Source organism: Pithys albifrons, chromosome 5, assembly GCF_047495875.1.
Source record: "Pithys albifrons albifrons isolate INPA30051 chromosome 5, PitAlb_v1, whole genome shotgun sequence".
Lineage (NCBI taxonomy): Eukaryota > Metazoa > Chordata > Aves > Passeriformes > Thamnophilidae > Pithys > Pithys albifrons.
The window spans coordinates 46424009-46449954 of record NC_092462.1 but is presented as its reverse complement, the minus strand read 5'-3'; the positions used below and the strand labels follow the sequence as shown (position 1 = coordinate 46449954).

Here is a 25946-nt window from a genome sequence, read left to right as displayed (position 1 = left end):
TGAGGGAGCTGGGGTTGTTTAGCCTGGAGAAGAGGAGGCTCAGAGGTGACCTCATCACTGTCTAGAACTACCTGAAGGGAAGTTCTAGCCAGGTGGGGGTTGGTCTTTTCTCCCAGGCACTCAGCAATAGGACAAGGGGGCACAGGCTTAAGCTCTGCCAGGGGAAATTTAAGTTGGATATCAGAAAAAAATTCTTTCCAGAGAGAGTAATCAGGCATTGGAATGGGCTGCCCAGAGAGGTGGTGGATTCACCATCCCTGGAGATTTTTAAATGGAGGTTGGACATGGCACTGAGTGCCATGATCTAGTAAATGGACTGGAGTTGGACCAAGGGTTGGACTTGATGATCTTGGAGGTCTTTTCCAACCCAATCGATTCTGTGAATCTGTGATTTCAGTGTATTTAACAAATAAAAAAAATCCTCTTTTTTTTAATTTTCTGTTTCAGAACATAAAAAATATCCAGAAAAATGCAAAGCTTTAAAAAGTTCATTGAGCTTCCAAGTGAAGATTATTCCAGTTTTATTAAGTATTAATAAACTTTAATTATTAATCTCTGTGTTAAATACATCTCCTGGACTTAGATCTGGATAGGATTAGAGATCAAATATTAGTACTATATACATTTGTTAGACTCTACAAAATAATCCTCTGTTTGTGTTTGTTTTGGTTTGACTTGGCCTCCTTGCCAAGCCCAAGCTGTCTCTCCCCCCTCTCCTCCGCTTCCCCCACGTTTCCAAGCAAAGAGAAAAAAACCCAAAAGAAAACTGAAAACCTGAGAGAAACTGAATGAAATCAGAATATATATAATCATTTACAACTATATATATACAATCTGCACATACAATAGGGAGCTCCCAGGGGAAAAAGGGAGGGAGGAAAAAAAAACCCCAAAACACAAAAGTACATTCAACCCCAAAAAACCTGGCCAAATACAAACTTCCCTCAAGAGAAAGCCATCTCTCTCTCTCTCACTCTGGTCGCCTGCATGGCTTCAACAAGAGACTGACACAGAGACTCTTCCCTCTCAGACGTCACCGGAAGAAGAGAGAGAAACTTCTTATCTCTCTCTTAGTTATACTCCCTTGTTACGTGAAAAAAACCCAAAAAACAACAAACCAACAACAAAAAACCCCCACCAGTGTGGAATACCTGGGAAATAGGCCTTTCCTTAGTTACCACTGGTTACTGAGGAAGGCCTGGATCAAAACTATCACAATGCTTCATTAACTGTGCTGTGCTAAAATGGCAAATATGAACTTGGCCTCTTGTCTACCACCTGATTTTGAGTAAACCTCATCTGTTAAAGAATATTGCTCGCTTTTAATGTGACAGCTATAAGCCTTACCATGATGAGCGATCAGCCTCATTATGCCAGAAACAACAAAATATAGCCTACAAATTATGCTATGAAGGAGTGTAATTTGACAGAGAAATACAAGGACATAAAGAAGCAAATAGGAGACAGGTCATAGATAGGGTGATTAATATGAATACGTTTGTAAAAATTAGAAGCCTCCGTACATCTTTCTCTTTTTATTGACTTTGATAGTCAATGGGATGCAATGAAAGTGCAGAGTCTAGCTTAGATAGAAGGTCCTTGCAAAGAAGCATAGCAGCTGCTCAAGATTCCTAGGAGATGAGGATAGTTAGCTGCTTTCTGCTTCACAGAGCAATGCAATCCATACCCCAAAGGGCTGTGCAGCCCTTCAAGAGAACCTCAGCAGGTTGGAGAGATAGGCAGAGAAGAATCTGCTGAAATTCAACATAGGCAAGTACAGGGTCCTGCACTTGGTGAAGAATAAACCCATGCACCAGTACAGGCTGGGGGCTGACCTGCTGGAAAGCAGGTCTGTGGAGAAGGATCTGGGGGTCCTGATGGACAACAAGATGTCCATGAGGCAGCAGTGGCTCTGGGGTGCATTAGTAAGAGCATTGTCAGCAGGTTGAGGGAGATGATCCTGCCTCAGGAGGAGATCCTACTCAGTGAGGCTGCTTCTGGAGTGCTGTGTCTGGTTCTGGACTCGTCAGGACAAGAGAGACATGGAGCTCTTGAAGGCAGGTCCAGAGGGGGGCTACAAAGATGATTAAGGGATGGAAGCATCTCTTTTACCAGAAAAACCTGAGGGAGCTGGGCCTATTCAGCCTTGAGAAGAGATGACTTAGAAGGGACATCATCAATATCTATAAGTATCTGAAGGGAGAATGGAAGATGAAGCCTGGTTCTTCTCAGTGGTGCCAAGCAGTAGGACAAGAGACAATGGGCAGAAACTGACACACTGGAAGTTAAACCTGAATATGAGGAAGAACTTCTTTACTGTGGGGTGACTATGCACTTAAACAGATTGCCCAGATAATTTGTGGAGTCTCCCTCACTGGAGATATTCCAGAACTATCTGGACAAAATCCTGTGCATTTTGTTCAAGGATGACCCTGCTTAAGTAGTGAGAGTGGACCAGATGACTCACTGTGGTCCTGACCAATTCTGTAATTCTCTAGGGTCAAAACCATTACAAATAATTGTTAGACCAATGAGTGGGCAACATCAAATAATCCTTTCAGCTTGTTATCTTTATACAATAATGTGTTTCAGATTCAATTCTAAAGTATTTTTATGTGTTGAAAATCTAGTATCTACAGAATTCAAAATTGTTTTATACTTTTGCATTGTGTTTTTATGTGAAAGAATCAGTAGTCAACTAGCAATCACTGTGCTGAATTTCCAGACAAGAAGTGGGCTTTTTTCTTATGTGAAAGCGTAGATTCAGTTAGATCCTAGAGCTTCACATTCAATGATCCTTGCAAATATTGCTGCTTTAAACCACAGGTTATAGTTTACTTATAGAATAATACATAGTTCACAAATTAATGGCTAGCTATAATTGAATCAAAGGATTCTGCTGATGCCTCAACTCACAAGGGTGCAGCTCAAGAGCTTTAAAAAAGGGCAGCAAAATCTGAATTTAAATTACAGCCCCCAGTATTCAGTCTGGGATTATGCATTATAATACCTAATAGGGCTAAAACAATTATTATAATACTGCAGTAAATAAAAAGAAAATATATCAAACAGCAGAATTCAGAATGCTTGCAGAGGCATTCAGTTTGTGATGTGGGAGAGCAGAGATTACATTGCATGAGAAATAAAGCTAGAGGAAAAATATTTCATAAACACTTTTAAATTCTTAAAAATATTCTGAAGATATTCTTAAGTAACAGAAAAATCTGTTTCATAGACAGCCAGTTAAGAATGTTCTTTAACATGGCTATAAGCGGTTTATTCCAGATGCCACATAGATATCTTCTGGCATAATAAGCAATAAATTTGTCATAGAAAGAAAATATTAATTCACATACCTTTAATCAGTTTCTGAAAAAGCTTACAAACATTAAAAAAATAAATTTAGTTAACCAGCATGGAAGTAATAGAAAAAAATGCATTTTTTCTAGTACAAAAATGTCTTATCACAAGAATGGTTCACAGATCCAATTCACAAAGACAACATCAATTTATTTGTGGAAGAAACCTGACTGAAAAAGCTTACATTTTTTAGGCTAAAATAAAGATTATTTTTAACATAGATATTCTGTCATTTTAGAATTTGTTTTCTTAAAAGTGAGTAATGATAAATGTTTTACACATATTTTTTCATACTGTCTGCTACTCTGTGGTTTATCTGTTGGGCTGTAAGCAAAGAAACCAATCAATATTCTGTTCTGTAGACATTTAATCCATCAGATGTTTACCTTGGTTCCTCACACCAGGCTGTAATTAGTTCAGCCATTCCCTAATGTGGCCACGGTAACTTTGCACAGCAACTGATGCTGTGGAATCTATCATATGCCTTCCAAAGTGTTTCTGCATTTTCCTCTAACCCTCACCAATGTAAGAGTGAAAACTGGACTGTAAAGGCATTGGTGAGACCTCAGCATAGAATTTCTCTGTGGATTTAGGCTACATTTTATTTCATATCTTACTGAAATCGCAAGTACTCAAGAAATTGAACTTTGTCAGATGTATGTTTACAGAACAGCTCTTTGGGAAAGAGTGGAGAAAGGCTGGTAATTTGTTTTCTGATAATTATTAATCTAACATCTATATGGGAAATCATAGATGTGCAAAGTCTTAGCTCATAGAGAAAAATAATGATTTTTACCTGAAGTTCAGCAAAGTCTGCTTTACACTACCAATTTTTTTCCTACAAAATATTTAATACTGAATTGAATTCCAGTTCTGAATAGTACATAATATAGCCATTATACCTTTTCTTGGGTTCCAATTCTCAAAGTCCAACTCAGGTCATGTAACATTATTTTCAAAACTAAAGGCGCAGAAAATACTTAGGAAAAATGAGAAGTCATGCAATGAACTCATGGTTCATTATATAGAGAATAAAGCCTTTATTCTCTATATAATAGAATCTGATAATCTATATAATTAAATCTGATGGATACACAGATAAAATATTTGTACAAAGCACTACAGAGATGCATGATACCAAAAAAGACAATATATATACAAATATTACTTCAGGAATCATAGGAAACTGAGGAAATGGAGCAGTCTTTTTATTGGCTATTTTTTTTAATTTAATTTTCATTTTCATTTGAGTATTTTCTCTCTGGCCATATCATGAAGAATAAAGAAATACATTCTAGTTACAAAATTTATGTTAAAAAATTTAGGAAACATACTAGATTTGATCAGGTAGGGAAGCAATACAGGAAGCTGTGGGTGCTGCAATAAAAATGCCCACAGAAAGGACAAGGATAAGGGAGGAAAACATTTACTATTAAAAGAGTATTAGATTGCCTTACTTCTATCTCAGCAATGTTAGGAAATGGTAACAAACATGGTAAGTAAAGATGAGAGACAGGGAAGGATCTGGGTTTTGGAAATACTCAGAAATAAGATGGGTAATTTGGTAAATAAATATTCGAAGCTCTGAATTAGGAAAACACAGTGCTTGAATTATACAGCACAGATACTTGCATCAATAGAAAAAAATATTATCAAAGTAGGCCTTTGATTCAGTATGTTGGCCAAAGTGTCCCTGTCTGTGTTGTAATGCAGAGTATGCATTCCAGGGGACTATCTGCCACAGCTGTGAATGCTGGTTTTGTTTAGTTTTGCTTATTTGGACAGTTTGTAAAGTACCTGGAAACACTTGGTAGGAAATACAAAACCCAAAATTTCGAAAGAGCTCCATTCCCATTTAGATATTTACATTAAACAATTGATTTTCCAAAATTGCTGTAACCTGGCGAGTCCCTCTGAGAACAATTTGAGAATCTAGCAATTTCTAATAGAAATCTGAGAACATTTGCTAACCTTCCACAAGTTTTGGGTGTTTATAATGTTATATCATTTTAAGGTCTAAAAATGAAAGGACTTTCGTGTGTTTCTGCAATACATGGAGTGCCATCCAAGCCAGTGATCCAATTTTAAATAATTTTCATGAGTTCGCACAGGTTTACACATGAAGAATCTATACCAAAGTTTTTTTATATTGATCATTGTTCACTGATCACTGAAATGAGACACTAATGAAACAGGACAGTGAATATACCATTGAAGTACTCTGTCTTTCTCACAGAGATAGTAACAGGTTAAGAAGATAAACCATAGGAAGAACAAATTTTTAAACCTCTTAATCATTGTTTAATGATACATTATTCCACATTATTCCAAACTTCTCTCTCTTAATTTGTCAGATTCATCCAAATTAATTTTTTACCACTACTACTTAGCTGATTCTGTTGAATGGAAGAGCTGGGTAGCTTTATCCTTGACTCTTAGATTAAAAATAATTCTGACCTATATTAATTTAACTAACTTTTTTCAGTGTGAATGAAACTTAGTGTTTCAAATACTTGTAAAAAGTAAGTAAATATTAATAATTGAGCATGCTAAACCAAAATTACTTAAACAAAGGCAAATGTAAAAAACTTCTTGTAATGTTTACCTTGCTGCTGAGTAAACACTCCTCACTTTGGTGTGTTATGCTGGGCAGAATTGTACAACATTTCTGTGCCTGCCGAACTTACCTCCCCTTCTGTGGACTGTAAGTGCAGCTCTTTCCTACAGGTAGCCTTTAAGTCTCCTGCAGCTGCATTGACTTGCACTCCCCTGGGTGCTTCCATCACCAAAGATCTAGTAGGAGATTCAAGTCTGAAAGATAAACACAATCACTGAGAAAAATATGCACCAAATCAAACTACTGAGAACCTCTCAGCCTCAAACCCCAGCATGCATGTAGATATTAGCATAGTTTGAAACATAAAGAAGTAAAAATGGATTATAAGTGTGATTCTCTCACTACCTCTTATGAAACAGAGAAAGAAAAGCATATATTTAAATCGATTCCTATTTAAAGCAGCACTTAAGAACATTCTGATATAAACTTATCTGCCCAGTGATGCTTTCTGACACTAGTACCTAATTTACTTGACTATACTAATCCTGAAATACAAGTACTTAAGAATCTGCATGTCTCCATGAATGCTTCTGTACCGACAGATTAATAACTGAAGTCTGCTTAAATGACCAATTACAAATGTTCAATTAAATAGAGAGAAAATGAAACACCTAGAAAATTATAAATAATTATGTAAATCTTAGAATTACTTTGCCTTCACAGGCTTATTCATGTTTTGAGTATGTTTAGCAGCATAATATATGAAGAAAAGAAAAGAAAACCTGTTATGCCATTATTATTTAAGGTGGTTTAGATGCCTTTTCTGTTTTGCAAAATACCGATTGTGTTCATATAACCCTGTTATAATTGGTTTAAGACACATATCACTGGGGCTTGATATCATTACTCATAGCAAGTCTACTTCCACTGTCAGTCCTTCCACTTTTTTCTACCCTTTACTGGAGATCCTCCATCAACCTTGATGCGGAACTATGATACTTTCTTAGCTGTGCTATCTCATCATGTTGTAGGGTTTCTTCTAAAAGGGAACTACTGATGCAAAAATTTTGTAGAAGTCATGCTCTCATGCTTAACAGGAAAGATGATAGGATGAAAACTGTATTGAACTGAGAAACAGTAATTCAGATTCTCTGTTCAGTTGTAGACTTATGGCATAGCACTGTAAGGGAGGGACAGAAAACTTTTTAATCTATTTATATCTTGGTAATATATAATGACTAGACACAGTTCCACTTTACCTGAACAGAGGCTTTTGTAAGATGAAATATATTAATGATAAACATGTCCAGTCTGGGTAGCTTGAAGAAAACACTGTATTTCTCTCTTCAACAAATTATGAGTGTTAAGTTTTTCCATCCAAAATTATAATGAGATACTAGAAGTATAAAGGAGACAAAGAACTTGGTGCAGAAACACCAAATGAAAGATCTGTCAAGCAATGGGACAAGAGAATTTCAATGTATTTCAACTATTGCATTTTTAAGTACACAGAATTATGCTGGCTTAAAATTTTGAAATGAAAATACCACATTTGAATGCCTGTGACACATTGCTGTTTGTTACGTGTCGCTGACATTCAATAGGGGAAGGAAGGAAAGAAATCAAAAAAAAAGGGAAAGTATTCAGCACTGCAAAATGAAACTATTAAAAGCAGGTCCCCGTATAGAGGAAAACACAATCTGTAGATAACTATATTAAAAAAAAACATACATGGGATACTTATAGATAGGAGCAGTAGAAGAATATATATTTCTGTTAGTCCTAGACCATTTTCTATCTTTTTTTCTTTGACACTCTGTAGGGAGAAGCTATTAGAAGGTTCTGCATTTTTTTGTACCAGGCAAGAATCTAAATATAATGAATTATTTAATGACATACATAAATGTTTTTCAGGTGATAATTTGTGAACTTCTGATGGCTACAGAACAGCCGAAAAAACAATTTGCAAATTATTTTATAAAACTATAAATTATAAAGTTTAGAAATTAGGGGTTTGAAAGTACTCCATTTTCTTAACGAGGTTTTACCTTAAACTTAAAAGGAAACTGAATGGTATAATTGTCAAATGATTGGATTCTTCCATTCCATATTTTTAAGCACCATATTTTTGAGATTTATAACCAATTTTCCAGGAATATTAATGTTTCCCAGAGGTTTCAGCTGTCATTTCATTATCATAAAGACAAAAGTGCTCTTTGCTGTATTTATTGCATTGAATTGATGGGTCTTAGCAAAGTCACAAATATTTCTGGATTCATAGCATCAAAACCACTCTCTGACCTGATCTAAATTCTTTAGCAGATGGAAAATAAAAGTCTATTTAGGAATATACATCAAGAAACTATAGTTTTCTTTGAAGAATAAACTTAAAAACAAACCAAAAACCAAACAACAAAAAACCCCAAACCAAACCCCCCAAACCCTAAGTCTGCAGCTCAGAGTTATTTAGTCTAGTTTCATCACAGTTTTTCATGAACTACATTGACATAAATAACTTCCAGCTTGTCTAAAAGAAAGATATTTGTGAAATTAATTTCTCAACTTGAGAAGTTATTATCAGCCTTTGACATACCATGGAGAAGAAATTTCTATTTTGGACAATAGATTTTTTTATCAGTCTCCTGATATCAAATAACGTGACAGAAATGTCAAGGAATGACTAATGATCGTCAGGGTAGATTTCAAAACACTGCCCATCAATTAATAAAAAAATAATGCCTAAATCTGTTTTACAGTTCTAACTCACTTTTATTATTATTCTTTGGTTGATCTGCATATGAAAAGTGACTTAGTTACACAATCTGCAGCATGTTAAAGGAAATACAAAAGTCTATACAGATAGATTATTTCCTCAATGTTTTGAGATAATTTAGGTTTTATATGCTGCTTCTTTATAATATTTTTATTTGCCATATTTCTAAAAGATTTAATCTCTACTAGAAACTTATTGAAACATTTTACACTGTAATACTCATCCCACCAAGGAAAAATGCATTGTTACAATAGCATATGGAGAGTTTGCTTTCCTTTGAGATTTACTGATGGCCTCTCACAGTGGCATTTACATCTATGAATGAATCCTATTAATGTAATTTATTTTTCTTTCCCAAGGAGCAAACTGCTCTGGTGGAGAAGGAAACTACTGTTCTTATTAGACAGAAACTACTAAACTGTTGGAAAAATGAAGCTTTCTAAAAGAGGTTTTTAAATAATATAATAAATTGCTATATGTGATGAAGACAGATAATCTATCCATGAAAGAGAAGGGATTTTTAATTATCAGTGGTTAAATTGTAGAAAAAATATAAATTTCATAAGATCAAAGCAATATGAATTTGAGACAAAATAATTAAAAAATTATTGCTAAAAAAAGGAAACTTTTAAAGTATCGCGAATATATTCCTTTGAAGGTATTAAAATATTTCTCATCAGAAATGCAGAAACACTTTTTCTTCATTTGGTATTTTTATTTACAAGTTGACCTAGATTGTATTAGAGAAAAAGTAATTTAAAAATTTAACCAAAAGGTTTAATTTTGGGTTTTAAGCAATATTTTAGGTTCACCTCTTGCATATCCCTCATACTCACAAGTGATATAATTTATCTATGTTAATTTTACTCTGTTAAATAGCTGAAAATATTTCTTAAAATAGAAGTAAATAGAAGATTCCCCTGTGCAGAAGTGAATAATTTATTTGCTTTGCGTCTATATAAGCACTATATCCAACTCATGCAACTCAGTTAAACAACTGATATGAACCTCTTCCAATCTGGAATTTGTATTCAAAACAGGTGATTAAAAAGACGCTGTTAGCTAGAGATTGTATACATTATACGTAAAACAGTACTCATTTCCCCTTTACTGGCATCTTTACATTTGAGGGTCAAGAAATACTTCAACACTTCCCCGCATTTAACTTTTAAATATGATAATCTTGTCAACACATTGTTATGCCTTTTTTTTTTAGTGAGCAAAGGAATCCTGTTATGAAAAAAATAGTTTTGCAAATATAAAACAAATAAAAAGACTACATTTACTCAGGAAGCTTTTTGTAGATATCTGTAGATGAAAATAAATGTGATGTTCATCTTGCTAGCTGTAGGTCAAAAGCTGTGGCAGATGAGGACTGTAGAGAGGTAAGATACACAGAGAGAAGGAAGAAAAATGAACGTGCCAATCCTCTCTCTATCCCTCTTCCTAATTTTCTTTTGCAAATGAGTGCTCCCAACTCCAAAAACCCAGAGAATGCAGATTTTCCTCTTGCACAAGTGAAATAATTCTGTTCCAAATCAGAATTAAGAAATTTTTTCAGATTTTTTTCAGAAACCTCAATTTGAAACATATATTCTATGTCTATCATTATGAAAAGAACAGCTGGCCCTGATGCTTGAAGAAATTGATTTCAGGAGTCTTCCAATGAGGGTCCTTGAAGGAGTCCAGTGTACACTGATAGTGCTAGATAAAATTAGGGTTTCCATTCAGTCCACTTCTTGGAGGTCAGGCTGCAACATAAGGAATAGCCAAACACTTTTACGATCATGGTGACAAAAAATCTGAAAGCCTTTTATTAAGATATTTAAGTATTCAAGCAGTGGATTCTTGAATAGCTACATTTGACATCACAGTGGGAATTAGTTGAAAATATAATTACTATTACACTCACCTCTTCAACATGCATATCAGTAATTTCCAGAATAATTATTTTTCCTGTAGCCTGTTGCATTCTGATGCTTTTAGTAAAATACTTCTATTTTCAGGATATATTTGTTTTATTATTGAAATGTAATGGTAAATTGTTCACTGATCATCAGCTTTTCTTTGTGAAGAAGCAAAATTCTCATATGTTCATGTGACATTTACTTTGATTTTGTGAAAACCTGAATGTGGACATGATTTAGCTGATAGTTTTGTGACAACACAACTTTTCAGGAACAGAGAGTTAAATAAATGTTTTATGGAATTGGTATTGCCCTAAACCAGTAAATATCAATTTCTTTTCCCCAGTTTTGCAACTCATGGCAAATAAACTTAAATAAAGATGAGTATGGACATATTATGTCCATACTCTGTATGTCACTGACTTTGGCATGTGTCAGCATGCCCTTATTATAACTCCTGAAATTCCCATTATCATAGAAATCACTTCACTGGGCTCAAAGCTGAGTTCTAATTGCCCTGTACATGCCACTGGTTTAAATCCAATAGATCTTCATTATCATAGCAATACTTAACATAACTGAATATTTTAATGGTATTGACATAGATGATAAATCAGAAAAACAATTCCCTACTTAGGGAAATAAAGGAATTCTTCTGAGAATATAAAAAATATTACTTACTAAGTAGGAAAGGCAACAAATAAAATGTCATTGAAGAGTTTTCAGAATTGCTATTAAAGGTCTACAAAAAGTGAAGCAGCATCAAGGAAAGGTGAGGAAGGCTGGAGAGAGCAAATGTTTAAAGCAAGGACTTGACTAAATAAACAGGTGATGTGAGGAAGGTTAAAGAGAACTTAATGCATGATTGTTTCTTAGAGTGGGTGAAGGCATAGACAGAATAGCTAAAGACAAGGAAACTATCCAACTCAGAAGTAATATTAAGAAGGAAAAAAATGAAAAGCATAAGTGGAATTTCAGCTAGTAAAAAGTCATGCATTCAGAAGCCAAGTAAAATTCAAATCTTTGAAATTCAAGAAAAATAGTAGAAACGTAAGATTTAGAATGTGAGCTTGTATTTCTTAGAGAAATACCAAAATGTTCAAAATTCTAAATTTCCAGGCTGTGAGACAAAGTTCTGTATAAGAGACAATCCAAAGCAGTCATTCAAGGAAAGGTAGAGGAAAAGGATTTGTCGCAGGCCTGACATCTTAGAGCTAACCCATCCTACCGTAAACATTGCCCTTCCCATAATCTTCTTTAATTCTGACATGAGTTCTCTTTTACACATGCTCTGCCACACTGCTATTGCTAAGCATCGTTAAAGTGAAGTTTATCTCCTTTCCAGAAATAGCTCCATTACCTCAGTTGTCTTTCAGAGTATATTTCTTTAAAATAGAAATCTCTCTTATCAGAGAGATTGAAGCAAAATGCCCACAGATAATGCTCAATTGCCCATCATGAGTTAGATCTTATGAAACAAGATATTTCAAAAATTAGTTTAATCTGAAGCCTTTTGCATACAAATAGGTAAACTGACAGCAGTAAATACTAGAACTACTAGGTGATTTTCTGTTACCATGTCTAGTTGAGCACTGACTTTCAGAAAACACAGAGAAAACTAAAGATCTTTTGCCTTCCTATTAAATATGTATGAAACTGTCTAACTGCTTCACAATCAGGGAGTTGAGGGGAGAGAATAGGCAGACAGCAAAAATAGGAAGCCTTGTTTTCTTGTGAAAGTCGCTGAAGAGTATTACAGAAAATGGAGAAACTCTCACTAGAGTGAGAAAAAAAATCCATGGTGAAATTCAGTATAAAGAAATAAGAAAGAAAACTAAGTATTGCTCAAATGGAAAAAGAATTTAAGTAGCACTTTTTAGTGTGCTTTAGTTAGCCTATTGACTTAGAATCATAAGAAAGGAAATGAAAATATTATGGATGTTACAGCAGCATTACTTAATGATGTACAATTTTTATGGACTGTAAGTTGTATATCAAATCACATTTCACCAGAAAAAGTAGAGCAAAGCAGAGTATGCAGTTACGGTGAAACAAGACTGTATTTGGCTTAGAGTCTAAAGCATGCCAGAAATGCGTTCTGGTGTCTCTGACATCAGCACCTGGGTATTGAGGACTGTTGTTTGATTTCCATTAAAAAAAAAAAAAAACCAGTGAAAAACTTCTACCTACAAAATCTCTGAAAATGAAAAACTTCAACAAATCATGTGCTCTCATATCTAGACCTATGTGTAATTAGAATTTCTTAAGCAGCGACTTGTATCTGGCAGCAGTGTAAGAACCCTGGAGCAACCACAGATGAAACATGCCTTTCAGGAGCTGAGCATGCAGGAGAGCATCTACTGAAACCTTGAGCATATACCCGTGGCACTCTGAGCACCTCTGCTGGTCATGCCTGCTGCTGTCATGTAAAGAAATTTCCTGCCTTCGCACTAATCTGCAGCGTAAATTTGCCTTGTCTTTTGTTAACTCAGCACTGTTCATATACTTCCTAATGCTACAAGCTTTATGTGGGTTTTCAGAGAAGATTCACAAGGTAATATACACCTGTAACCCTGTATAGCCTGAGACAGCTATGCTTGTAGCCCATTTGTGGGTTCCTGAAGCCATGGCATTGCATTATCATAAAGCAAAAATAAGCCCAGCAGAAAAGGACCTGGAGATGCTGGCTGACAGCTGGTGAACATGAGCCAGCATTGTGCCCAGGTGCCCAAGAAGGCTAACGCCACCCTGGCCTGTATAAAGAATAGTGTGCCAAGCAGGACTGGGGCAGTGATTGTCCCCAGGTACTCAGCACTGGTAGGGCTGCACCTCGAGTGCTGTGACCAGTTCTGGCCTCCTCACTACAAAAAGGACATTGAGGTGCTGGAGTGAGTCCAGAGAAGGGCAATGGAGCTGGTGAAGGGACTATAGTGTAAGACATATGAGGAGGGGCTGAGTGAGGGAGCTGGAGTTGCTTAACCTGGAGAAAAAGAGACTCAGGGGTGATCACATCGCTATGACCACCTGAATGAAGGTTACAGTAAGGGCGGGGTTGGTCTCTTTTTCCACACCACAAGTTAACAAGACAAGTGGAAATGGCCTCAAGCTGTGCTAAGAGAAGGTTCAGGTTGGACGTCAGGAAGAATTTCTTCACTGAAAGGGTGGTTAAGCATTACAACAGGCTGCCCAGTGAAGTGGTGGAGTCAACATATCTGGAAGTGCTCAAGAAATGACTGGATGTGGCACTTAGTGCTATGGTCTACTTGTCAAGGTGATGTTCTTTCAAGGACTGGGGTCGATGATCTTGAAAGTCTTTTCCAACTTTAATGATTCTATGATTCTATAAACCACTCAGTACTAGTTACAGAAACTCTTGCACCTGAGAGACATCATTCTAATTTCTATCTAATACTAACATTCACCATCATAGCACTGAGTTACAAAATTTCCTTAATCTAGCATTTAGGATCTGATTGCCAGTGCTTCCAAACCCATGTACCTCATTCTAGCAAAAAGAGAGTTATTAAAACTGAAAATAAGATCAAACCTGAAGAAATTCTCCTTGCAATCTCTCTCCAGGCTGAAGAAGGCTTTTGAATAATGCATGCATATTATATACCACTTAGAGCTTTTTTGAATATGCTTTTCTCTGTGTTGTGTTTTTATTTCTCATTAGATATATCCCTATAAGAAAGATTTAAGCTCCACATCTACCTATTTTCTGTTTACAGATGATCAGGTATCTTATCAAGAGAAAAATATTTCTTTGGATTGGCACATTCTACCCAGCTTCTATTTCATCCCAGTTTAAACTTATTTTCAAGACCCTAAAAATTCTTTCAAAATAATATTGTACAGTGTTGCATATTAGTGAGTACAGACTAAAGGATCTAACTTACTGGATGACTCTTTTAATCCATTATTTTCATCCATTTCACTAGAAGTGCTACCTTTACCAAACCACAGTGTTTGTTTCCCATTTCATAAGTTTTATTATAAATCTGGGTATCTGACCTTATTTTCACATTTAGCTCAGTCACAGATCAAGGACAGAGATCATTCAGCATTCTAAGTCAACCACATGAAACTCAATGAATTTTGCTATCTCTTGTGATAGTAAAACTTTTGTCCTTTATTATCTTGGTTCCTACTAGAGCTGTTTTCCTTTCCAATGTCAAATATGATCATCATCACTGAACACTAAAGCAAATTATTCTTCCAGTTTGAAAGCCATACCCAGCTACCTTTTATTTTTACTGTGTTCTATCTGCATAGTAATTATAACCTTTTATTTCTGCTTTCTTTGTTTACATCAATGTGGTTTTAAATTAGTATTATATCTATACATACACATATAAAAGCATATGTATATGTAAAAACAGAAGTTTAACTTCTGGAAAATTTTCAAATTGTACTGCATCCATACCTATTTTTGTATGAAAATGTATGTGAAAAAAACCCAGCAAAACTAAGAAAATCATATTTTTTAGAGGTGAAATTATGAAAACAAAAATAGTAATTATTTCCACTTAATGAAAAAAAAAGGAACAACATGAAAGTAACTAGAATCTGACATCATTAAAACAGCATAGGAAGGAAGCTGGATTGCTGGGTTCTTACTCTACTACATCGTCTCCCTTTTGACAAATTTTGGTTTCTATTATTTGTTTCTGGGTAAAAACAGATGAACAGTGCCAGCGCTTTTGTCAGTCTCAGCCTGCTCACATGACTAACAAGTTAAGGTCAAAATTCCTTTTTGATGCATTTTCTGGCCCCAGGCTTTTACAGAATATATATTTTGCCCTATTAGCAAACCACCCCTTAAATGTCATGGAAGTTGGATCCTACAAAAACTCAGACAACTCTGAGTGAAACAGACCTCCTGTGAAAGATATGTGTATTTTTAATCTTATCAGAGGTATTGTAGGATCCTATTAGTTTGGGTGGTTCCTTGTTGCTTGATCAATTTTCATCTCATTACGCCCACCATTAGCTTGCAGGATTAGCTGATAGTTAATGGTATGCGAGGTTTGACATAGAAAAGAAAAAAAACCCATTACATTTGATCTTGCAGTTATCCCCAGAGAACAACAACAAATTAATTTATCTCCTTGTTAAGGAGGTTATTGAGGGCAAAGCTATCTGCATTTAACTACTCTCAGTCTCTTTTTTGCAAGGATAATACCTATTAGTGCACCATGTTTTAATGTACTACTGGCCTAAAACCAATATTTGGGCATTATATTAGCAGTTTAGCTTTCCAAACTCTGTTCCTATAAGAAAAAGTAGTGAGAGAAATATGAAGATTAAATTATTAAGGTGTAATTAATTGTTCTGATTCTAATACATGATTCTTTTCTGCTGCTTATTCCAACTAATCAAAGTCAACTCTAATTAGTTTTTGGGATTTGACACAAGCTTTCACAAAGGATTGTATAAAAACATTTTCTGAAAGCAAAACCTTGCTAACTATAAATAATAATAAATTTTAGGAAAGCTTCTCTGTGTGAAAATCTGAAAATCTGGCTATAGAACAGAGTGGCTGAAACAAAGTTTAGATATGTGACCCTAATATGAATCTGATTGTTTTCTCCCTGCTCAGAAAAGATCAAGCTGAAATCCCAAGAAATACTATGAACCTTGTGGGTATAAAAGTCCAGATTTTCTAGTTATGTTTCATTCACCATAATTAAGGTGGTCAGTATTCCATCTTTTAATTTTGGTAGTGAATTGTTTTACATATCCAAGGCTATGAATAGGTTTCCATCATATTTTATTTTGAAGAAAAAGAAAAAAAACTGATGTCTGAGGTTTATTACCTTTTTCAACATGAAAAATATGGGATGATTTATATTTTAATTAACAATCTAATGTATATTCTATTATCTTTCAGCCCTGTATACAATTATTTTCATCACCTAATACACCTGCATTCAAATTGCAATTAAATTGCATTCAACCATGTCCACTGAAAAAAATAAATTTTAATTCTATCCAGTAAAATTTCTACTCCCCCATGTTACCATTAATTTTAAACATCCAAAGGCAGGCATAGGGATGCAGGCACTTAGCAAAATACTCTATGTCATTTTAGGATTGCCAGTACTGGACACTTTTTGAAGTTTATACTAAAACATGAAAAAGCACTAGTACCCAGACCAGAACTCTGGAACTCAGAAATCCATATAGCTAAATAGTCACTGGCATATTTGAGAGTCAATTGAGAGTCAGTCACAACTCTCAAAAACAATTAGAAGGCACAGTTTGGAGAGTAGCATGAGTCAAAGACCATTCCCTCTTGGCATTTAGGGTGCAACTATTCCATTTCAGGGGATAAGATGATTTTACAATATCATATTTTTGTATCTTAGGTTGAACCTGAGGCCAAAAAATATATTCTAGTATTTTCTGATTCTGTAACAAGAGTAGATTCTGAGGCCACAGGGGTCAGTGACCTATCTGTTTGGGTGCATTGGGCAAAAAATCATCTAAATGATAAATGACTGGTTTTTCATATTAGTAAAAAAGGTCAATTTATTATTTTGGAAAATTCATCACTTGAACTACAAAACAAAGAACGATAAGTTTGGGTTTAATCATCTGAAACAAAAGGCATATGGTAACTGGAATTTTGCTACCAGAAAATAACACAAACTCAGAATTATTTATAGTTCTTTCAAGCTACACAGATGAAAAGGTTCTGCAGATTATACCTTCTGCAAAGTTTCATGCCAATAGCCAAGAAATCACTGTTCTAATAGTAATTGTCATCATTTAAAATTACTAAATAGACCTGAGAGTTTCAAAAAGGAAAATCACTGAATCCCAACTAGTATTTAGGATCATATGTGTACAAAAACTTGCAACACAATATGGATTGAATATATGAATAAAATTGCTTACACATAAGCTAACATTGCTTGACTGAACAGCAAGAGTTTCTGTTTCATCATTTCTTTTAACAAAAGGTTTGTGTTAAATTCATTATTAATGAGAGGGCAGAAAGTTGAATGGGAAATGCTTACTAAATTAAGTTCATTTTGGAAAAATAAACTGAAGTAATGGTGGAGTTGAAAACACTAAGCAACAGTAAGAATCATGGCAATGAATAAAGGCAAAAGGATGAAAGTGTGAATACCGTATGTGCAAATTTCAAAAGCCAGAGGTGATTTAGCTCTACTTAAATTAATCCTGAAGACACAAGGTTATCTGTTTTATCATACATTTTCACTCTGTTAATATTGTTTATGATTAGAATGAAATAGATAAAGCAGTGTCTCCATGTTCTAGCCTCTTACCCAAATTTTTGGTCCCCTGAAGAAAGAAAAGTGTGTTATATTTCCACTTTTGTTTCTGCTGAATTACCTCTCATTACAGACCATATCACTTTGATGGTTATCACTAATAAATGCATTTACAGTTACTTTCCACATAGGAGTCTTGGAAGAGGACAGAGATTTTTAAGATAAAAATCTACTGAGTAGGATCCTCTGGAAGACCCCAAAGCTATACATTAATTTAAAGTGCTTAGTGTTAATAATCAAAAAATCATTTACTTCATACACTTCAGGTACAACAGTCAAGCTTCTCTACATGGGGACCTTCCTGCAAATGATCTCAACAATTACTACAGTGATCCTAAATGCCTTTGTAAATGTAGGGAAGAGCATTTAACCATGGTTTTCTGTAGCAACTAATAATTAACAATTCTGGGTAGGTAAAAGGATAGATATATAATGTTTAAGAATCATTGTAGAATTGAATCAGTGTCTATGCTGTTTCTCACTAGTTCTGCTGAGAGAAATACGAGGAAGGAAGGACCTTTGATTTTCTGTGATTGTCATATATTCTCATTAGTCACCCATGTAAATCACAGATTAGTAGTTAGCAGTGCACTTAGACACACTTTAAAGAAAATAGTTCACTATAAACTTTTCTAAATTGTCTACAAATGCTTTAGTAAGTTTTAAACTTGGTCTTTTATTATTTACTTATTTCTCCACTTTTGTGACTATGTACAGAAAATGCCGGATTTTTAACATTTACAAATGTAGCCTCACTTGTTAATAAATTTTTGAGAAGTGTATATGTAGTATTGAAAAAGCCCCAACTACCCAGAACCACTACTTGATGAAAAAATCTGTGATTGTTTACTTTAACTTGACTTACATATTCTGTAACAGCTCAGACGAAAATAAAACACTTGGTCTGAAGCTATTGAAGACTACTATACAGGTTTGACCTTAAAAACACCTGAATATTCCAGTATCTCGGGAAAATATACTTCTCAAGGATTCTTCTATGTGAGGCAGGTCATATACAAAAAGTAATGTATCTTATATTGTGTGATAGAGTCTGTGGGGTTTTCTTTGACTAGTTAGAACAAACTAGAGTCTACCAGTGTTTTGGATATGTATATTAAATAGGCAGTATATATTACTATACAGATATTCTGCTTTTAATCCAGACTTAATTATTTTGAGAATACTTGATTTTAAAACAACTTTTTGAACAACACCTACTTGAGGTCTTGGGAAGGTTCTGCTCTGATATGGGGTGTCTCCACAGAGTGCCCAAACACTGCCCCTTCTGTGCCTAAAATACATAAATAAAACACAGTACAATTATTTTGAAAAATAAAAACACATTGAAATATATGACCATAAATTGATACTTTTAGGACAAAATATCTGATCAAATCCTTTATTATCATATTTATGTGCTCATTTCTATATAAAAATCTGGACCAGCAACTTGTGCAATTATAGAGTTCTGCTTATCAGCATATCAATTTCACATACAAATATGAAAGCACTTATAGATCCAAATTTTTCAGCAAAAGCTTTATTCTCAGAGAAATTAAAAAGACTTCCCTGGAATGTGTTTTGGTTTTAGTAGACACTAAAATCTTCTCCTGGGCACTTAAAATCAAAACAAAGAAAATCAGTAATTTTTCTAAACTGAATTGATTTTCTTTTGAATTTTGATTTCTATAACTATGGCCAAATTGAATAAGATAATTCCATATCTTTAGTTAGAAAACCAAGATTTTTTATTGAAAAACTCATACAGCCTCAAAAGTGAAAGTGTCACAGTTCTTGTGGCAAATGCTTTATCCTTTAAAAAATGCTTTCAACAAGTTCAAGAGTATCTTCAATTCCTTTTATTTCATGCCAGAAGAAAAGCAGGCACTTCCAATTATCCTGGTTTTAGTAAGAAAGGTGAAAAAGATCAGCCACCCAGAATTTACTGACATGTTTCCAGCAGTTTAACAGCAGGATCAAGAAAAGAGAAAAGGGATTGTACCGCAAATAAAAGAAATGGATCAGTATTACTAACAAATAGAGAAGATAAACTATTTTTTCAATTTACTATATGAAAATCTGTAGTACTTTGATGGGCAGTTAGATCACACAGTTCAGTACTATTAAGAAATGGTACTATGAACATACTTTCTAATCAATAATAAATATAACAATATAAATCTGGATTCAAATTCAGTAGTGGGATTTTTTTTTTAGTGAAAGAAATATATGTCAGGTATTTAATAATTTACAATGTTAAAACAGGGATTTTTTTTTCCAGAAATAAGGGAAGGTTCTATTAACTGTATTCCATGACTTACAGAACTGTAACCTCAACCTGCTTTGAGATGAGTGAAAGTCTAGTGCGAGATGAAATGAATAGAAAAAAAAAAGAATAAAAAGAAAAGACTTGAACCTTCAAGCCCTTTCAAGCACAGCTCAAAAGAAAGTAGTTAGGGAACTGAATTCAAAGGAACATGAGTTGGAGTGGATAACTATAAAAAGTGAATCTTCCAAAGTAGCAGAGGCATGGAGTAGGTGCAAAGGATGTAAAATCAAACTGTAAGTGTAACTGAATAAAATTACTAACACCTCCAGCTTCCATTGGAAGAGAATAAGTTAAGACTTCACTAAGAAAGAAGCATCTGTGCAGGCAAACTACTGATCAGTGAAAATCAGTTGTTATAGGGGTTGCCAGAGAACACTCAGTAAATAGCTCAAGTCAGGTAAAAGGGCCAAAAGTTCCTTTCTGTATTTATAGAGAACCTCTTTAGTCATAGCTGATTTATAAACACCAGACCTTTAAAACACTTCTTTAACACAGAGCAAATCAAAATTACTGTTTCACTCCAAGTACAACCAGTCACATGTTCCTACTGAAACTGAATAGTCAGAATTGAGAGACCAGTACAAACTACTAATTTCTGCTCAATTTACTGGTTCCTGAAATTCAGCTTTTGGGAAATGACAAGTTTCATAAAAATGCTGGAAGTACAATGTTGGTATTAGGTTCTAGATTATATTTGCTTATGTACATGCATGCAGAGGCAATTTAATCCTTTCAGTGTTTACAAGGACTTAGGTTACATAACAAAATGATAGCTTTCAGCAGCTTAATAACTGACTAGGATGAAAAAACTGTCACGTGAGCTTTTGGGTTTTTCCATGAAAAGAATGCTGGCTGAAGAGTTGATAAGCCAAGAATAAAAACCTAATCATTTTGCAGTGGAAAATGATCCATATATTAGCATTATCACATTCCACATCATTCGTGTAAGCAGATCACCCCACATATATTGACAATGGAACTGTGTACTATTTTGATGTGTACAAACTAGATGGAATTGTAGCATCACAGGTGCATGAGGCGTAGCACCTTGATCTTTCACTAGGTTTGTCAAAACCATCAAGTAACAATTACTAGGATTATGCAAGTACTAGATTTTAATGTCAATTTTTCCTGAGTTAGAGACTTTAAAGAAGAGTTCGTAAAATATTTTCTTTCAAACAAATTATTAAGTTAAGCATCCACAGGTTTCACAGAGAAAGAGCAATTAATCAAGGTTGTTTTACCATTACAGAGAACTTAAAAACACACACTTTATGTTCCAAAAATTAAATTGCAATAAAAAAAGTAAAATTCTTAATTCTATTACCATGTGGAATAGCTAAAATTTAAAGGGTGAGTTTAGATAGCTGTTGTTCAACACTAAGACCTTTGAAGAACTAATCACTGCCATAGTGGAAAAAAAACAGAAATGTTCAACTAGGCAAATAATGATTATTAAAAAAGCACATAAAATTCTTGTTCCTACTTCTATAAAAGCCTAGTTATCAAAGTTTATTTTGTGATGAATCAGAATGCAGCTTCTGGCCTGCATCTTAATTGTGTGGAATTTCAAGATTTCAAATTTATAAATGGTTTGAAATGTAATTTATCAAGGTACTTGTATTAAAAAAGTAGGACTGAACTGGGTTTTGCTATGGTGGTGTTCATAACTAAAATGAAAATGAGTTATTTTAAGAAAACAGGATTGACATGATCGCTGGCATTTCAGTCTTACAGAGTCCCTCAGTAGCAAAAGTGACTAATTTGATATAGCGAAGGTTTCAGATATGACACTGATGTGCCCATATTGGAGGTATATTAAAGGTAGGAAGCTGTAGTATAGCCTGACTCGATGCACTTGTAAACTAAAGCATGAGCATTGAAATCTTCAGAGGTAAGCTGTTATTAAAAAGTAAACTCTAAAACTGAGTATTTCCACAAATCATGAACAATATTGAAATATATATCTAAGGAGATGACAGAAAGGTTTTAAAAAATAATTATTTTTGTGACATCTTTTACTTTTTCCTCTACTATATATGACAGATGGAGATACACATGACAATAAGAATTATGAAATACAACCATTTTCTGCTTGAATTGATGCAGTCTCTTTGAAGTTACAACAGTTAGATATATAAAAAGATTTAAAGCTTAAATTTAGCTTTCACAGTAAATAATTCCTAAAAGAAACCCTCAAAATTCATCACCTTTTCCTAGATATATGTGTATGGTAGTCTGGATTTGCACTTAAAATGGTGTAAATGATTCTAGGTTTGTCACAGTGAACACAGAACAAAAACTTTCCATGTCTACATTCAGAAGATGGAATTTTAATGGGATTATTTTCATATTTAAAAATCAAAAAGAACACATTTTCACTTTTTGGTATTAGTTAACCCTAGAACTTGGAACACTTAGGTTTATGCTCTAATGAATAGTTAATACTTTTCAAAGCAAAATTGTTGTTTCCTTAATGAAAAAATAAATGAATCAATGAATGACAGTGCTATCAAAAAACAGTCAATAGCCTCATAACCCGGGGACTCCCCTGGAATGTAAAAGAATGAGTCATAAACTTGGATATTCCAAGTACAAAATGAGAGAAGGAGAAAAATGTTTCTCACTCAGTTGCAAGAACAATCAGCAATGCTTTCCCATTTTGAAGCTTCCTGAAAACCCTGTAATGTGCTGCTGTCTACTCACAAAACCTAGCCAAGAAATGTCTACCAATTTCATAGAATCATAGAATCATTAAGGTTGGAAATCGAATCCAACCCTTGACTGATTACCACCTTGTCAACTAAAGCATAGCATTAAGTGTGACATCCTGTTTCTTGAACGCTTCCAGGGACGGTAACTCCATCACTTCACTGGGCAGCCTGTTCTAATGCCTAGCCACCCTTTCAGTGAAGAAACTGTTTCTGCTGTACAACCTGAACCTCCCCTTGGGCATCTTGAGGCCATTCCACTTGTCCTGTCACTAGTGGTCTCGGAGAAGAGATCAACTCTCACCCTGCTACAACCTCCTTTCAAATAATTGTAGGGAGCAGTATGGTCTCCCCTGAACCTCCATTTCTCCAGGCTAAACAATCCCAGTTCCTTCAGCTGTTCCTCACATGACTTACTCTCTAGACCCTTCACCAGCTTTATTGCCCTTCTCTGGACTCACTCCACCCCTTCAATGTCCTTGTAGTGAGGGACCCAGAACTGGTCAGAGCACTCAAGGTACAGCCTCACCAGTGCTGAGTACAGGGGGATGATCACTGCCCTGGTCCTGCTGGGCACACTATCTGATACAAGGCAGCAAGTATTTGCTTCAAAAAGCTCTTAAAAAAAATTACCTTTTATAACAGTACAGGGCATTTGACCTTCAGTCAAGTTATTCCATAAATGGTTTGATTTTGAAAAGTCAGAAGTCAGAGAGATTTATCAGGAATTTCTCCATTGAGTCTAGACATCTCATTAAATGCCTAAGCTCAGAGCACAGATTAATTATATTTTTATCTATAGCCAAAATAGAGAAATTGGCACCTCTACAGGTTAGTTAACTACTGAAAATGGACTGAGTAGAGCAACAGTGCATACAACCCAAGCCCCTTGAAGCTTTTGCCTTCACCGTCTGATCAGCAACTGATGATTTGAATTTTATCTCGATTGGCAAAATCTTGTTTGGAAATCCCATTTTAACCATGTCAGAAGTCACCTAAGTTACCCCTAGCATTAAAACTGCATCATAGTGTACCTTATGTACGTTTTAGTGACCAGTTCTCTATGCCATATGGAAATGTGCAGTTATTTCTGCAGCATGCTGAAAAATTCTAACTTGATAATTACTGCTGCATTCATAACAATTTATTAAATTGTTTTATTTATGCAAAGGAGGCCACAAAGCAGCAGCAATGTTATCCAGATTTTTCAAATAGCTCTGCCATTTTTACTGTACTGGAATTAACGTGTTCTTGATAAATTATAATCAAACATTTAGATAAGTGCATTTGTGCATCCTGTAGGAGTCCACCACATGCAAGTACATAGTATATATTTTAAAAGTCTGCAAATGCTTCCAACTTCTTTTGAATTAAAGCAAAAATGAAAATCTGGAAAGAATCCTCTCAGGTACTTCTACAATGCTAAAACAGAGGTACGTAGATACAATGCTTTTTGGTGCCATTAGAACAAAATTAAACAACAATGTTAGTATCCTCAGTTGTTGAAAGTCTATTTTTTTTCAGATATGAGAAATAAAATGAAGTTATATCAGTTCCTCATAAGGTTTTTAAAAAGTCTCTATTTGATATTACCATTAGTAATTATAACCTATTATGTCTGCCTTTGTATTCCTGCTCTTTATTAATATTCTGATCTTCTCTCTAGAAGTAAATTACACAGATTACTACAGTACATTCAAAATTGTCATTAGGTAAGTCTTTACTGCAGCTTTAAATGGAAATTCTGCAGCTGTGAGAAAGAGAGTGAATGTGCAACAGTAATTTTGTCACATAATATTCTTACCTTCAAGTCCACATAGCCACAAAGCAAGCCTTTTAATTCATCAGAAAAATGGAAGCAGGTGCATTTAAAACCAAATAACTGCAGTGATTGTAAACCACCAATGGTCATGACAGCAAACACGTGCCTATGCATATTCTGTATTTATCACAGGAAAGACAGCATTTTCTGCAGGAATGGACAAGATATTAAAGCATACTGCAAAATGTGAAACTTGGCTGAAATATACATCTTTTCCAAATAGACATTTTTTCCAGCAAGAACCACAAGAGTGTTGCCACATACCTTGCAGATGCTGTGGAAAGAGGGTTTATGGCAGTAATTTACCACTAGATGCACCATTCCATTTTCAAGATGGGACTGAGCTGGTCACAGAGTAATTTATCAGTGCCAGTCTCAATATTCCCTTCTTTGTCACCAAGGAGCAGTATCCAGGACTCAGACTACGACCACAATTCAGATTACCTGGCAAATCTTGCAACAGCCCAGCTCTGCTTAGAGTCTTGTGGCACAATCCTCATGTAGTCTTTGCTCTTTTACTGTTTGTGAGTCAGGAGAGACTCAAAAATCACACTCTTGTCACTGCTGCAATACAACTACCATAAATTCACCTTTCACATACCTATAATAAATTCAGACTTATATGATTTAAGCATTTTTCCACTGCCTTGCTACAAACCAAGTCCTGTCTGGCTAAAATTAGCAAAGCAGGCTTTACTGCTGCATGAAAATTCAGTGTGATCAGCTGCCAGAGAAACCTGTCATTCAAATTCCCTCAAAAGTACATTATGTTCAGGCATTTTCAGAACAGGAAACTGAATACTGAGCACCAGGATAGTCATGCCTAATGAACAGAATGTCATGAAATCAGTTCTATTGCTTTATCATTTTTAAGTTAAAAACACAGAAAGAATATATTTCCTTTGTCTGACTAGCAACAAAAGTCCTTACTAGTTTCAGGGACAGGTTAAAGGACAAAAAAAGAAAATCTTTCTTTTTTTGCCTTTTCTCTTTATTATCCTGTAAATAAACTGACATGACACTTATCAGTCCAGCCTTTCAGCTTTCACTGAAAAGAATGTGACTGGGAAAGACCTCTATTTTATTTTTAAATCTTCCAAAGGAATATATTTATTTTAGATTTAGTCTTCCTTGTCCTTTAGTCTCCCTCTGGCCTCTAGACATCTTATCACTGTAAGTAATA

The 25946-nt window shown here is 34.8% G+C and overlaps 1 protein-coding gene across 2 annotated transcripts in view; it reads right to left on the bottom strand.

The window, feature by feature from the left end:
• Window positions 1–25946, bottom strand: part of SGCZ (sarcoglycan zeta) — a 428612-nt gene that overhangs the window by 7569 nt on the left and 395097 nt on the right. For both annotated transcript variants that reach the window (XM_071555189.1, XM_071555190.1), the window contains exons 6-7: window positions 19120–19192; window positions 6048–6171 (exon numbers count right to left, since the gene is read on the bottom strand). In XM_071555189.1, coding sequence (XP_071411290.1) covers window positions 6048–6171; window positions 19120–19192 — 197 coding nt within the window. The remainder of the gene's footprint in view (window positions 1–6047; window positions 6172–19119; window positions 19193–25946) is intronic.